The 14,933-nt window shown below is 38.6% G+C and overlaps 1 protein-coding gene across 8 annotated transcripts in view; it reads left to right on the top strand.

Annotated features, from left to right (window-relative positions):
• RASGRP3 (RAS guanyl releasing protein 3) overlaps nt 1-14,933 on the top strand; it is a 156,182-nt gene that overhangs the window by 123,467 nt on the left and 17,782 nt on the right. For all 8 annotated transcript variants that reach the window (XM_027850449.1, XM_027850445.1, XM_027850451.1 and 5 more), the window contains one exon: nt 1,776-1,923. In XM_027850449.1, coding sequence (XP_027706250.1) covers nt 1,776-1,923 — 148 coding nt within the window. The remainder of the gene's footprint in view (nt 1-1,775; nt 1,924-14,933) is intronic.

Raw genomic sequence — 14,933 nt, 5'->3', positions numbered from 1 at the left:
GATAAACTGGTGGCTACCCAGGGGTGTTGTGAGGTTCAAATAGGAAAATAAATATAAAAAAGGACTTTGCAGATCCTAAGACTCTATGTAATTCTAGTTATCATCATCATCATCATCACCATCATCATCATCATCATCATCACCAGCAGCAGCAGCAGTAGCTTCTACTCACCAGGCCTCCAGTCTGATGATGATTTCATTTCATTCTCTGAGCCTTCTATTGTACTTATGCTTATAGAACAATACAGGGATAAGTTGGTATTACAATTGGACTTTAGAGAAAAACAAAATATATGTTATATATATGTATATATAGAAGTTTAATCTGCATAATTAAAACTTTCTCAAATCTAGACATAGCCCCCTCAATAAATCAAGCTTTGATTTATAGTGTTTGCAAATTTCTGAGGTCTAAATGCACATACTGAAAACTTAACAATTGAGTTTTCAAGCTGAATAGAACTGACTAGGAAGCTAGGAGGTACAATGGATAGAACACTGGGTGTTAGATCAGGACAGACCTGAGTTCAAATCCAACTTCAGACACATACTAGCTATATGGATCTAGGCAAGTCACCTGACTTCTGCTTGCCTTATTTTCTTCAACACTAAAATGAGCATAATAATATTAGCACTTACTTCCTGGGATTGTTGGAAGGTTCAAATGAGACAATATTTGTAAAGCACTTAATACAGTGCCTAGCACCTAGTAGGTGCTTAATAAATGCTTGTTTTCTTCCTTCCAGCAGACCCCTGGTTGTGACAGTCAGAAACCATGAGAAAGGGGATTGAGCAGTAATCAGTTGATGAGGAAATGGAGGCAGGAATTAATTTTCCTTTGGGAGATTTGTCAGTGAAAGGAAGAGGAGAAAAGCTGGCAGCAAGAGTTAAAGAAAAGAATGAAGGGAAGGTTGTTCTAAGAGTAGAGGAGAATTTATCATGTTTTTAAGCAGACAGAGCAAAGTGAGTGGAGAGGGGAGAATTTAAGATGCATAAGGAATGGGATTGATTGAACAAGGTCTCTGGAGGAGGAGATGAAAAGGCATGGAATCAAAAGGACAGGCAGGTTGATTAGTCTTGAACAGAAAAACTGATAGCTGGAAAGGAGAAAAGTATGAGAAATATAAAAATATTAAGGAAAATGTGGCTAGACAGATACCATGCAGCAGAGAAGAGGGAAATGAGACAGTTTATTCTGTGTAACCAGTAACTGTGGGCAAATTTGTCTTGCTAAGAGGAGAGCAAGGGAGACACTAGGCTTTGGGAGTAACATGAAGAAGGTATAAATGGCTTAGAACAGCATCTGGGACCTGTGTAGAGGAAGCAATAGTGAGTCAATAATGAATAAATATTTCAAGGAGTAAGGTGAAATAAAATTGGGTAAAAGTGAAGTGGACTCATCGATTTGTTCTGTTTTCTTCGTGATTCCCACTACCCTGAGCCCCAATATGCTGTGGTCAAGCATAGGGAAATAAAGCTGTGGGAAACCAGGAACTCTACATAGGTGGTCCAACTGTTCTGAACTGGAAATGGGTTTTGCATTTGCTGGACACACATGTACACACACAAAGTGACACGCATGGACGCCTCCTCATATCTTTGTGTGTTACTGCCCTCTCTCAGTTTTTTTTTCTGAATCTGCTCCCAACTGTTCCAATCACCAGGGGCAGGAAGGAAATGAATTGAAATATGACACCAGAGTGGAACAAAGATGGAGGTATAAATTGTTAATATTATATTAATAGAATTCTTCCCTTCTCTAATTCTCTTAATAGGGATGGCCTAATTAGTAAAGATGAAATGATGGCTTATTTCCTGAGAGCTAAATCCCAACTCCAGTGTAAAATGGGACCAGGATTTGTCCACAATTTTCAAGAGGTGACCTATCTCAAGCCAACTTTCTGTGAACATTGCGCAGGATTTGTAAGTTTTTTTTAAAATTTATTCTGTTTTTCCATTTGTGTGTATATTTTGTCTCCCTACCTGTTCCTCACTCCATCTCTGTCTCTGTCTCTCTTTTTTGTAGTAATTTGCTTTGTAGCCTGAGGAAAACAGAAAAATATTATTTTAAAATCTTTTGAAATATGCATTTTAAATTTAAAAATTTTAAGTCATTAGACTTGGCAAGAGTGTAATTCATAAATAACTTAGTGACTAAAGCAAGATAATATGGTTTAGATGTGTGCTTCTGAAATATGTAGCTCAGAAAAGCAGGTCAGGTATGTGAGCAGGATGGTTTGCCTAAAAATCTTGATTTTAGAGACATGCACCAACTGAACAAATACACGGACATTGCTATTATCTGTGTTGTTATCCACTTTGTGTAGTCCCATACTGCCAGTCTTTTAGAATTCAACTTGATTCAATGCAAAGTTCACTAGTTCAAAGTTGCTTTAAATTTAAAAAGGAAAAAAAATCATTATTTGAGGTAAGTAGTAAAACTTAATGAAAATAGTGCATACTTTGTTGTCCTTATATTTTGAAAATTCTTTGTGAGCTAATAGGCCAATGAGAAAATGAAGCCAAACTTTTCATTTCTCCATATTTTTTTGGTGGAGTGATAATGGGGTTCTAATCCTGTGCTGCCATTGGTCCAGAAAATTTCTATCGTAGAAACTCCCTCCACCGATGAGGAGCAGCTCATTTATAATAGCCTTAGAGAGTTGCCTTAGCTACTGAAAAGTTGAAATGACTTGTTCACAGTCACACAGTCAGTAGGTATAAGAAGCAGGACTAGAACTTAGTTCTTCCTGACTCCAAGGCCAGCTATCTATCCAATATAACATACCATCTCTCAGCTGCCTTATTATCTTCAAAATAATTGAAGATGTATCTTGTAAATTCAAAGACAAAGGAGCCCCACTTGCTCATTATTGGTTAATTGACAGATATGGGAGAATACTCCATGCAAAGAGAAAAATGGGAAAGAAATTATAGTGACTTTGAAAATAAACTTGATCTTGTAGAATAAATGAATGCATCATTCACAGAATGTGAAATCTGAAAGGCTCTTATAAAGTCTTGTCATCTAAGTCCTTCATTTTATAGAGCAGGTGAATGAGGCTCTTAAAAGTGAAGTCAGTGTCATATGGGTAGATAGATATGGATTTGATTCCTCATTCTGACACTGCCTGGCATCACAAGCGCTTAATAAACATTTGTTGATTGAGTGAAGTCACCTATCTGGGCTTTGGCTTTCTCTTCTGTATTATAAGGGAACTGGACTCAGTGATCGCTGTGGTTTCAGCCAATTTTAAATCCAGTCTGACTCTAGAACGCAGGCCTTGTGACTGACTCCCAGTCTCATGCATTTTCTATCCCATTATGCTGCCACAATAACTTTAGCACACTGGACTTTGTCCATAATTGCATACAAATAAGGATACCTTTGTGTTAGTAAAACCATTATTGATTTTAATAATGGGTATCATCATGCCCATTTAATGTAAAAAGAAATTGATGTCTAAGTAAGTTACTTGCCTTTATGTGCACAGCAAATAAGTGGCAAAGGTAGAAGTACAAAGACCCTCATATCTTTCTGAATCCTTTCTTGCCCAGTGCTCCTTCCATTGTATGACATTCCTTCCCGTACGTATAAATAGATTTTTAGTAACTAGAAAAAAAAAAGATACTCTCACATATTCAACAAAGTTCAATTGAACAAGCACTTACTAGGTTCCTAATATGTACCAATGGGTCATCTAGGTGGTGCAGCGGATAGAGCACCAGGCCTGGAGTCAGGAAGGCTCATCTCCCTCAATTCAAATCTGGCCTTAGATACTTACTAGCTGTGTGACCCTGGGCAAGTCATGTAACTCTGTTTGCCTCAGTTCCCTCACTTGTAAAATGAGCTGGAGAAGGAAATGACAAACCACTCCAGTATCTTTGCCAAGAAGATCCCAAATGAGGTCATGAAAAGTTAGACACGACTGAAAATTACTGAACAACAACAACTACAATAATAGCAATATATGCCAAGCAAGACGCAGGTTCCTGAGGTTACAGATACAAAAGTGAGACAATCCCTGCCTGCAAGGAGCTTACATTCTGCTTTGGAGCTGGCGAACAAAATCTAGACAGATAAGTGAATACAAAAAGTGATAAAGTGCTAACAATTAGGGAAAGTAGCTCCCAAAGTGTGTGCTGTTGTATTGTCCTGAAGTTTAGTCAGAAAGGAGCTGTGTAGAGATGGTTTCTATATGAAGGCCTTTATTATTTCAAAAGGTTTTGTCTCTGCTTCCAAGGCATTCCTTCTCTTTCCCTCCCTGTTAGTTGATCTTTGTTATTATTGTTGTCCAGTCATTTTTCAGTCCTGTCTGAGTCTTTGTGACCCCATTTGGGGTTTTCTTGGTAAACATACTGGAGTGGTTTTGCCATTTCCTTCTCCAGCTCATGTTACAGGTGAGGAAACTGAGGCAAACTGGTTTAAGTATCTTGCCCAGAGTCATACAGCTAGTAAGTGTGTGCAGACAGATTTGAACTCAGGTCCTCCTGACTCTAGGCCCAGTGTTCCAACCACTGTGTCATGCTCACTATATTCTAGCTGAACTGTTTCCCATATATGACATTCCATCTGCCACCCCAGGCCTTTGAAACAAATTGTCCTCCATGTCTAGAATATTCTTCCTTTCTTACCTCAGCCTCTTGGAATTCCTAGCTCCCATAAACACTCAGCTGAAATACATAAGACATTCTTCCTACATAAGACATTTTCTGATTCACTAAATTGTTGGGATTTTCCCCTTTTCTCATTATTTGCATTCCCCTTATTTATATATTCTATGTTTTAATGAATCCCCGCAGTAGAATGAAAGAGCAGAGACACTTGCACAGAGCCTAGCCTATAGTAGTTAAATAAATGCTTGTTAAAAATTGATTCCTATACAAAGAAGGAACCTGAGGCTCAGAGAGATGAAACGATTTGCTCATGTACCCAGAGAGAGCAAATAATAGGCCTGGGACTCAAACAATTCAAGTCTGACTAATAATAGTAGCTAACGCTTACATAGCGCTTTTAAGCTTGTAAAGAGCTTTACAAATGTCTCAACTTCATCCTCATGACAACCTTCAGAGGTAGGTACTGTTATTACCCCCACTTTACAGATGAGGAAAGTGAGGCACACAGAGGTTAAAGAACTTACCCTGAGTCTCATAGCTAGTAAGTGTCAGGGTTTAGATTTAAACTCAAGACTTCCTAACTCTAGATCAAATGCTGGCTCTATCTACTGCTCCACCTACCTATCTCCTTCTGACTCCAAGTCTGCTGTTCTTTCCTCAGCCCTTTTAATCATTTGGCACAAATGGTTCAGAATAGGAGGGAGTGTGATAAAGAGAAAAGAGTGCTGAGCTTCACTGCTGACCTTGGAATCCTGGGACCTGAATGCGAATGTCAATTCGACTGCTTACTTCCTCTGTGACCTTGAACAAACAGGGCATTTAGGCTCTCTGGACCTTAATTTTGTCATCAGCAAAATGAGTTGGACTAGACACTAGATGATCTCTGAGGACCCTTTCAACCCCAAATCCATGATTCTGTGATTGATTCATAGACTCCTTTTTGGGTGAATGATATGGATGGACAAAGTAGACACACACAACCCAAGTTCACTCAACCACTGTTCATGTGTTTCAATTAATCAGCACTACCTGGAGCTAAGGTACTGATGGAAAATAGACCCTCTCCCTCCCTGCCCCAAATCAGTGCTGAATATGCCAAATGATTAAATGTTAGAGATAAATGCAAATGGAGGAAAGGAAGGAGTAGTTTCACATCTACAAAATGAGGGAGTTAGATTAGATCATCTCTAGACCCCCTTCTAGCTATGCATACTAGAACCCTAGGATCCTCTTTTCCCCTAGATTCTCTCCTTCATGCTAGGACAAAGAGGGGGAACCCCATTATTCATTCTGTTTTTGATAGGGGAAATAGGAATGCCTCAGGCTCTCAGCAGGCACCTACAAGGGCTGAGATGGGATGGTGCTGGTTGTCAACAGAATGCCAAGCACAAAGTGGCTCAAGTTGGTCCTAAATATAGAATAATGCTTTCCAAGCAGGCTTTATATTTAGAAAGTCACATGTCTTGAGCATGGGTTTGCCTTGATGCTGAGTTATAGGCAAGTGCCTTTTTTGAGTCTAAGGCTGAAAATGGAGACCATTGGGTAACGAAAGCAAATTGGGTAATGAAAGTAAACTGTGGCATGTATATTTCTAAGTAGATCTAGCCTTTGGTAAAATCAGGAAGTGAGACTAATTCAATATCTTTTGATAGGAAGAGCACTGAGCTTTGAGTCAGGAGGCCTGTGTTCTGGATGTGGATCTGCCACCATTTTGCTGGCCAACTTGCCCTGTCTCTCTGGGCCTCATTTTCTTCATTAATAAAATGATAAAATTCATTTATAAAATTGAGCTATATGGAGTCCAAATTACCTTTCAGTTCTAACATCAATAATTCTACAATTTCTGAGTGCTGAAAAGGCTTTCATGGGCCAAAGGAGTAAATTTCTAATGATGGAATATTAGGTGGTATGTAAGATCATTTTGAGAAAAGGCTTTTCTAATGCTCTACAAATTATACTATTAAAATAATTGGTTAAAATTATCTTTGGGGGTAAAATGATTGGAAGTATCAGCTAAATTACATACTATAAGGTATGCATCAGATGGTTATGTGATTTTCCTTACAGCTAAAATGGTCATACTGGAACCAAATAGAAAGGAAATTTTAAAACTCTTATGACAATACTACAGAGGTAGCAGCCTACATTAACTTTTCATAGGACTAGCCCTGTTTAGAAATAACCACCTAATAGCCAAACGATGAACTGAAATCAGTATGTCAGTCCAGTATTCATTGAATAACTACTATGTACAAGGGGGCCATCTCCTGTCATCCCAATTTCTATCTTGCTACTGGACCCAGATGGCTCCAGAGGAGAAAGTGAGGCTGGTGACTTTTACAGCCCTCCCTCGCTTATTTCACTTTCAAGTCATGGCATCACTATCCTGATGTCATGGTACTCTTCCAGAATGAAGGACAAACAACAACAACTATGTACAAACATTATTATAAGTCCTCTAGGGGGAGGGGAAGAATAGTAAATTAAAACCTCCTAAGGTACAGTCTTTGACTTCCTATGGCATCTAGGCCAGTTGATGAGAGAGAGACCTATACATATAAGATTTAAATCAAGAAGAAAACTTGGAAGTAATGTAGACCAATACCCCTGTTTAAAACAAGAAGAAATTAAGGCCCAGAGAAGAGAATCACCCTAGGGTACAGAAGAAAGAGAGTGGGATTCATACCCAGATCCTTTGATTTGAAACCTGGAGTGCTTTATTCTACACCAGCAGTTCTCAAACTTCTTTTGGTTTCAGGCCCTTTTATATTCTTAAGAAGTACTGAGAGAGGCAGCTAGATGGCCTGGTGGATAGAGTTCTGGCTTTGGAGTCAGGAGGACCTGAGTTCAAATCCAGCCTCAGACACTTGACACTTACTAGCTGTGTGACCCTGGGCAAGTCACTTAACTCCGATTACCTCACTGAAAAAGCAAAAACAAAAAAAAAAAAGAAGTACTGAGAGACTCCAAATAGCTGTTGTTTATATGGATTATATCTATCAACAAATTTTAAAATATTTATTCACTTAAAGATAACAATAACAAACACATTACACGTTAACATAAGTAATATTTTTATGAAAAATAACTATATTTTTTAAAACAAAAAATTAATGAGAAGAATAGCATTGCTTTACATATTTTCACAAATCTCTTTAATATCTGGCTTAATAGAAGACAGCTGGATTCTTATATGCACTATGTCTATTCTAAAACGTTGTTTTGGTTGAACTATACGAAGAAAAGGCAGTTAGGTTGCACAGTGGTTAGAGAGCTGTCCCTGGAGTCAGGAAGACCTGAATTCAAATCTGACCTCAAACACTTACTAGCTGTGTGACCTTGGGCAAGTCACTTAACCCAGTTTGCCTCAGTTTCCTTATCTGTAACATGAACTGGAGAAGGAAATGGCAAACCACTCCAATATCTTTGCCAAGAAAACCCCACATGGATTCATGAAAAATCAGATGTGACAGAACCACAACAATGTGAAGAAAATTCAACCTCACATAGATATGTAGTTGGAAAAGTAAGTAGGTATTTTAATAGGCAACTAGCATATTAGTATTATGAAAATAGTTTTGATCCTGTGAACCTCCAGAAAAGAATCTGGGGAATTCCAGGGGTCCTTGTACCATGCTTCCCTCTTCTGTTCTCAGCTTCCTCTTTCTCTGAACCTCCTTTTCTTTCACTGGCCCTTTTCCCCCTGTGATTCTCAAGGCCCTTCTTCTCTTTTTATAACTACCCCCTCCACACCACCTTCATTTAAACAGGGAGATCTGATGAATCAGAATCAGTAAGTTCAATATCTGCTCCAATTTGTACCTGAAGGTGAATCCTCTCCCTTGCTCCCACATTTTGACAAAGGGTCATTCAGCCTCTGCTTAAAAGACTTCAAGGAGGGACAGCTAGGTGGTACAGCCTTGGAATCAGGCGGACCTGACTTCAGATCTGTGTGATCCTGGGCAAGTCACTTAACCCTAATTGTGTCCTCCCCCCAAAACTTAAAGGAAGTCCTAAGACAGTCCATTCTGTGCACATTTCCACTGCTTTACCTGCTTTACCACATATGATAAAGTCTGGGCCCTTCTTGTGATTCCTCTGATGTTGTTCAGTCATGTCCTGCTTTTCATGACCCCATGTGGGGTTTTCTTGGCAAAGATACTTGGAGTGGTTTGCCATTTCCTTCTCTAGCTCATGTTACAGGTGAGGAAACTGAAGCAAACTGGGTTAAGTGTCTTGTCTAGACTCACACAGCTAGTAAGTGTCTGAGGCCGGATTTGAACCGAGGTCCTCTTCATTCCAGGGCTGGTGCTCTATCCACTGTACCACCTAGCTGCCCCTCCTTGAAGTTTTTGAAGCAGGGTCATCTTGATATTCTATGACAGAGAGGCAATGAGGAGTAGTGGCCAGAGAGCTGACCTTGGTAGTACAGATATCCTAGGTTCAAGTCCTGTATAAACTGACTGTGTGACCTTGGTTCACTTGTCCTGTCTCAGTGCTTCAATCAACTCTCTTAACTATAAATTGCAGAGCAAATACTCATCTGCATTCATAGAAGAAATATCTCACTGGAAGTCACCTACACTGGAAGCCTCCACCATGTTGCTCCTTCTCCCATTAGTGAGTTCCTTTCAGGGATCTCCATTTCGAGGACTGGCCCCAAGTGGGCCTTGTTTCCAGTCCCTCCCTATTATGCTTCTGACTGTTTAGACTTCATCACCATACTGCCATCTTACCCTAGCACTTCCCTTGACACAAGGGATCTTCTCACTCTGAAATAGCTTTCTTCTATGCTGGACCCTTTCTCCCATTGGTGAATTCCCACTGGGTCCAGGGAGACATTGGTTCGTCCCCTGCCCTGTGCTGCTTGACTGTCTCTGCTGTTTGCAATCATGCCACCAGGTTATCTTCCCCACAGTAAACCATCTCTTCTTTGAGTCTGTGTGGTGTATTATGCTGCCAAAATAAAACTACCACAGTGCAAAAATTATAGAGATAGAAACCTAATTTTTATAATGATTCAAGACTCAAGGTTCAAGATTCCAAAAAAAAAAAACCCAAAAAACCTAACCCTGATTGGAGTTTCTTAAAAGCTTTAATAAAGGAAATCATATCAGAGAGACAGAAAAAGAAATTTGCTTACATATGGCAATATCACACTTTTTTTTAGGCTACAAAAGTTGAAAGAGACAGATTTATAATCCCATGGTTCCTTCAATATCATAAAAAGTTGAATAAACTTAAATAGAATCATAATCTTATACATCCCTTATGGGAACAAACCTAGCTAAACAGACTCTATAGGTAAACTAAGTAAGGTTACTGATTAAACTATATTTAGAAAATTCACAGTGGGTTGAGAAGGAAGATTTACATACATACAGTCAGCATCACTAGAATCCCTTAAGTGAGGGTAAGTCAAATTACTTTGGGAAGTCATGCCTCCTTTTTTTGGCTTTTTTTTCTGAACAATTTTTGAGGCTTTATGTTAATTTTTACAACCTATAGCACAGTTTTCAGTCAGCTCAATCTCCTAACTAGGAGAAATGGTCCTGGCCTCCCTTCCCCAAACAATAATATTAACAAAAGGAAATAAAAAATAAAAAAATTTCACACCACAATCTAACTTTACAGCTTCTTTTTGTGTGTTGTCAGAATTAAGAATCAATAGACATTTGTTAAGTATTTGCCATGTGCCAGGCACTGTGCTAAGCACTGGGGATGTAAATAAAGGCAAAAGACAGCCTCCTCCAGGAGTTCATAGTCTGATGAGAGAAAACAACACATGAAAGAAGTTGAAAAGAGAGAGGGGGAGGTTTACACAGCGTGATGAAGTCCTGTAGCTGGGGTGGGAAATGATCTGGAGAGGTGAGAGTTTCAGAGTTGATTTCATCTTGCAAAATGATGAGTTTCTAGGTGTCATGAAGTCCAGGAAAACAGCCAGGTGGTAAGTGATGAGCTAAATTCCCTGAACAGCCCCCTTAATTGGTAGCAGATGTGAGAAGAGCTCTCTAATGTCTACCTTCCACCATCTCCAATCAGAGGGAGAGGTCCCCAGGGGCAAGGACCTGAAAAGGTGTAAATTTCTGAGGTGATTTCATTTTGCAGAATGATGAATTTCTGGAGATGCTGAAATCCAGGAAAGCAGCATGATAGGAAAACATGCTGCATGACAGAAAGTAACGCTCTTCTTTTTCCTTGTAAGTGTATGCCCAGTGCTTGCCACAGTACCAGACACATAGTAAGTGTTAAATAAATGCTTGCTGCCTGCCCACGTAGTGGAAATCACAGATTCGGTTTATTTTTTTAAGATGAAAGGTAGAGAAATAAAACTGGCACAGCAATTTCTTGGGTAGCTTTGGAGACTATCATAGCCTAAAGAAAACAACCTTACTTGTCAGTCTCTTCCTGAAAAGGCATTCTCCACTATAACTAAAAAGTAAGGTACAAAAAGACCAGTTCTTTCTTCCTTGTTCCCAGGAAATTGGTCAAGTGGTCATTACAGGTTCCATAAATTTGATGCATTTTAATGGTCTGTGATTCATATTTAATTTAATTCCCTTTTCTGGTTGAAATTTCTCCTTACCCTTTGAATCAGGTCTTATTTAATAGACTGTGGAATTTAAGTTTCTTGAGAGAAGGGTTTATTTAATTCTTGGGTTTTTTTGTGTCCTTAGTATCTAGCACAGTGCCTGGTGCATAAGAGATGTTTAATAAATGGTTGTTGATAGACTGATTGATTAATCATCAATCAATCATCATCATGATTGCTAGAAGAAGGTTTGTATTTGAAAGTCACCAAACACTATACCAAAAGAAGGATCAATAACTATTCTTTTTTGCAAGTGAATCTGTGGTTAAACTCTTCCCTGACTGATAGAGACTTGACTACTCTCCTTTCCCAGGTGTCAAACAAGAAGGCCTGAGCCAAGGTTGGTGTTTAAAACCCATTCCAAGAACAGAAAGTCAATGGGTAGCTGTAGACAATGTTGGCAGTAGCTACTAAAACAAACAAATAAACAAATCCCTGATAATTGGTGAAGTTATAGAAATGACTCCTTCACTTTTTTTGCCTTGAGCTATGTATGCAATTGAACTGGGTTCGTAAAGTCCTAGAGACACAACTCAGCAACTAAAAATAGAGCAGTGTGTGTTCTTCCCATAGCCTTGTTCTCTGTGAATTCTCAGTCCAATAGAAAGGCTGTTGATAAGGATAGTGATAAACAAAACCCATTTAGTTTACATTAATAAACCTTTAGCTGCATCCTCATTTGGCTCTTTTTTCCACCATGGGGAGGTGAAGTAGGGGGAAGGAGCAGTGATATATCTGGCATTTTATCACAGAAGACAAATATGAAATGAAATAGAGTCCATGGCAGATCGCCACTCTCAAAAAATGTACCTACAAGTCAGCATGAGGTAAAGCTGCTATATTTCCTAATGAACCTTTCCTAGGGTATAGTGCTCTATGTTGCACCATTTTAGTAAGGGCATTGACAAACTGGTAACAAATTGGTTACCCAGAGATAAGCAGGATAATTAGGATCCAGGAAATGATACCTGAGAATTGGCTATAGGAACTGTGGATATTAAGCCTGAGGAATAGAAGAGGTAGAGAGCGAGCTGTCTTCAAGCATTTGAAGGCCTGACATGAAGGAGAGGATTTGACTTGTTATCCTGAACTTAACAGGGCTGAAGCAGGGGCAAAGGCTGGACACTGCAGAGAGGCTTATTTCTATTGGGTCTAAAGAATAGCTTTATAACAAAGCTATCACAGAGTGAAACTGGTTGCCTTGAGAAGCAATAGTCTCTGCAACAGAAGATGAGGGAGTAATGAAACAGGAAAGGACAGAACATGTACAAGGACATGATGGAGGAGATGTGGTTAGACAGTAGTTAGTCTACCATCTACTAAGATTTGCAGATTTTAGTAAAGAATAAGCCCAGGGGTGTGCTGGTAAATGTTTAAGAATCAAGTCTCTCTGAAAAAAATGTACATATGATACACTTTTAAGTTTTATCTGCATTTCTTGTTGTTTAGTAATTTTCCAGTCATGTCTGACTTTGATGGCCCCATTTGGGGTTTTTCTGGGTAAAATGGTTTGAATTCAAAAAGAGGAGTCTTCCTGATTCCAGGCCTGGCACTCTATGCACCAAGCCACCTAGCTGTCCTGGGCTTCATATACGGGGCTTAATAGTATAGACATTATTCATGCAATGGGAACACCCTGAAGGCCCTTGGGCCATGGAGTGATGTGCTTAGAACTGAGTGTTAGGAAGAAATTGAGCATTTCAGGGCAGTCTAGTCCAGTGGAAAGAATGTTGGACCTGAAGTCAGAGAATCCCTATGTTTGAATCCCAGCCATTCTGCTTACTCCCTGCAGGACCTTGGGTAAATCACTTAAATTCTCTTGACCTCAGTTTCCCCATTTTTAAGGTGAAAGAGTTGAAATCTATTAGTTTTAAGTTTTCTTCCATCCCTAAATTTTTGAATGACTTCTACCAAAGTCTAGAAGGCCACTTAACATGCGGTGCCTGACATTAGTGGCTTAATAAATACTTATTGATTAGATCAATAAAAGAGATTCTTTCTCAGGTAAAATTTGGACTAGATGACCTCTAAATTTTTTTTTCCAATTCAGAGATTCTGTGATTATAGGATTTATATTTGGGATCTCGATGCAAGATGAAATACTTGAAAAACTAGAATAAATGTATGTTTTACCTTTCAAAAGCCATAGTGACTTTTGAATCCTACCAAAGGTATAAAGAGTGAGGGCATGCAGTATTATAGGTTATTTCCAACTCTCTATTGTTTTATTTATTCTTTTATTTTTTAATTAATTAATTTATTTATTTTTTTGGTAAGGCAATTGGGGTTAAGTGATTTGCTCAAGGTCATACAGCTAGTATGTGTCAAGTGTTTGGTCTGAGGGCAGATTTGAACTCAGGTCCTTCTGACTTCAGAGCCAGTGCTCTATCCACTGCATCACCTAGCTGCCCTAATTCCCTATTGTTTTCACTACAACATTGTAAATAATGAGACACATAGAATGAAAAGATACTTTAATTAGATTGACATAGGTTTTTTCAATGTCCATTTGCTAGTAATACTATCCAGAGGTAGAAGAATTGGTAATAAAATTTTTAGTACTGTGAGGTTCAGATTAATTGACTATGGTACTTTCTAATTTTTCTTGGAAATGGCATTACTAGATCAATGGAGTATCTCAAGGTAAATGAGATCCTTTCAGACAACTGGTTTTTGGCCAGACAGAGTTTAGGCCAAGTTCACTTAGGAGCCAGTTCTGACCCAGGGAAAACCTGATTTCTAAATTTTTTTTCTTTTTAAAAAATATTATTTATTTTTAACATTCTTTTCTTTTTAAATTTTGAATTTCAGATTCTCTCCCTCCCTTTTAGCCCTTCCGTTTCCACTGAGAAGGCAAACGATACAATATAAATTATACATGTGAAAACATGCAAAATATTTGCATATTAGCCATATTTAAAAAAAACAAACAAGAAAATTATACTTCAGTTTGTACTCTGAGTTCTTCAGTTCTCTGTCTGGAGGTAGACAGCATTTTTTCTTCACAAGTCCTTTGCAAGTCTCTTGAATCATTGTATTGATCAGAGTAGCCAAGTCTTTCGCAGTTGATCATCATTACAACATTGCTGTTACTATGCACAATGATCTCCCAGTTCTTCTCACTTCACTTTGCATCAGTTCATATAGGTCTTGACAAGTTTTTCTGAAACCACTCCCCTCGTCTTTTCTTATAGCATAATAGCCACAACTTGTTTAGCCATTCTCTGATGAGCATCCATTCAATTTCCAATTTTTTGTAACCACAAAAAAGTGCTACTATAAATATTTCTGTACATATAGGTCCTTTTCATTTGATGGGATATAGACCTAGTAGTGGTATTGCTGGGTCAAAGGATACACACAGTTTTATAGCACTTTGTGCATAGTCCAGATTGTTCTCCAGAATGGTTGGACCAGTTCACTAACGTACCTGTTTTCCTCATCCCCTCCAGCATTTGTCATTTCTGATAGGTGTAAGGTAGTACCTCAGAGTTGTTTTAATTTGCCTTTCTCTAATCAATAGTGATTTAGAGCATTTTTATATGACTATAGATAACTTTGACTTCTTCTTCTGAAAATGCCCATTCATATTATTCTTTTACCATTTATCAATTGGGGAATGGCTCTTATTTTGATTTGAGAAGTTTGATTTGAGAAATTATTTTTAAAGTTGGAGGGGAATGTTGGGAGAGTTCAACTGGGTATGTGCCTATATTCCATCTGA

Source organism: Vombatus ursinus, unplaced genomic scaffold (genome assembly GCF_900497805.2).
Source record: "Vombatus ursinus unplaced genomic scaffold, bare-nosed wombat genome assembly UNPS02009062.1, whole genome shotgun sequence".
Taxonomy (NCBI): Eukaryota; Metazoa; Chordata; class Mammalia; order Diprotodontia; family Vombatidae; genus Vombatus; species Vombatus ursinus.
The sequence above is the reverse complement of the archived record's forward strand: the minus strand, read 5'-3'. Positions and strand labels throughout refer to the sequence as shown.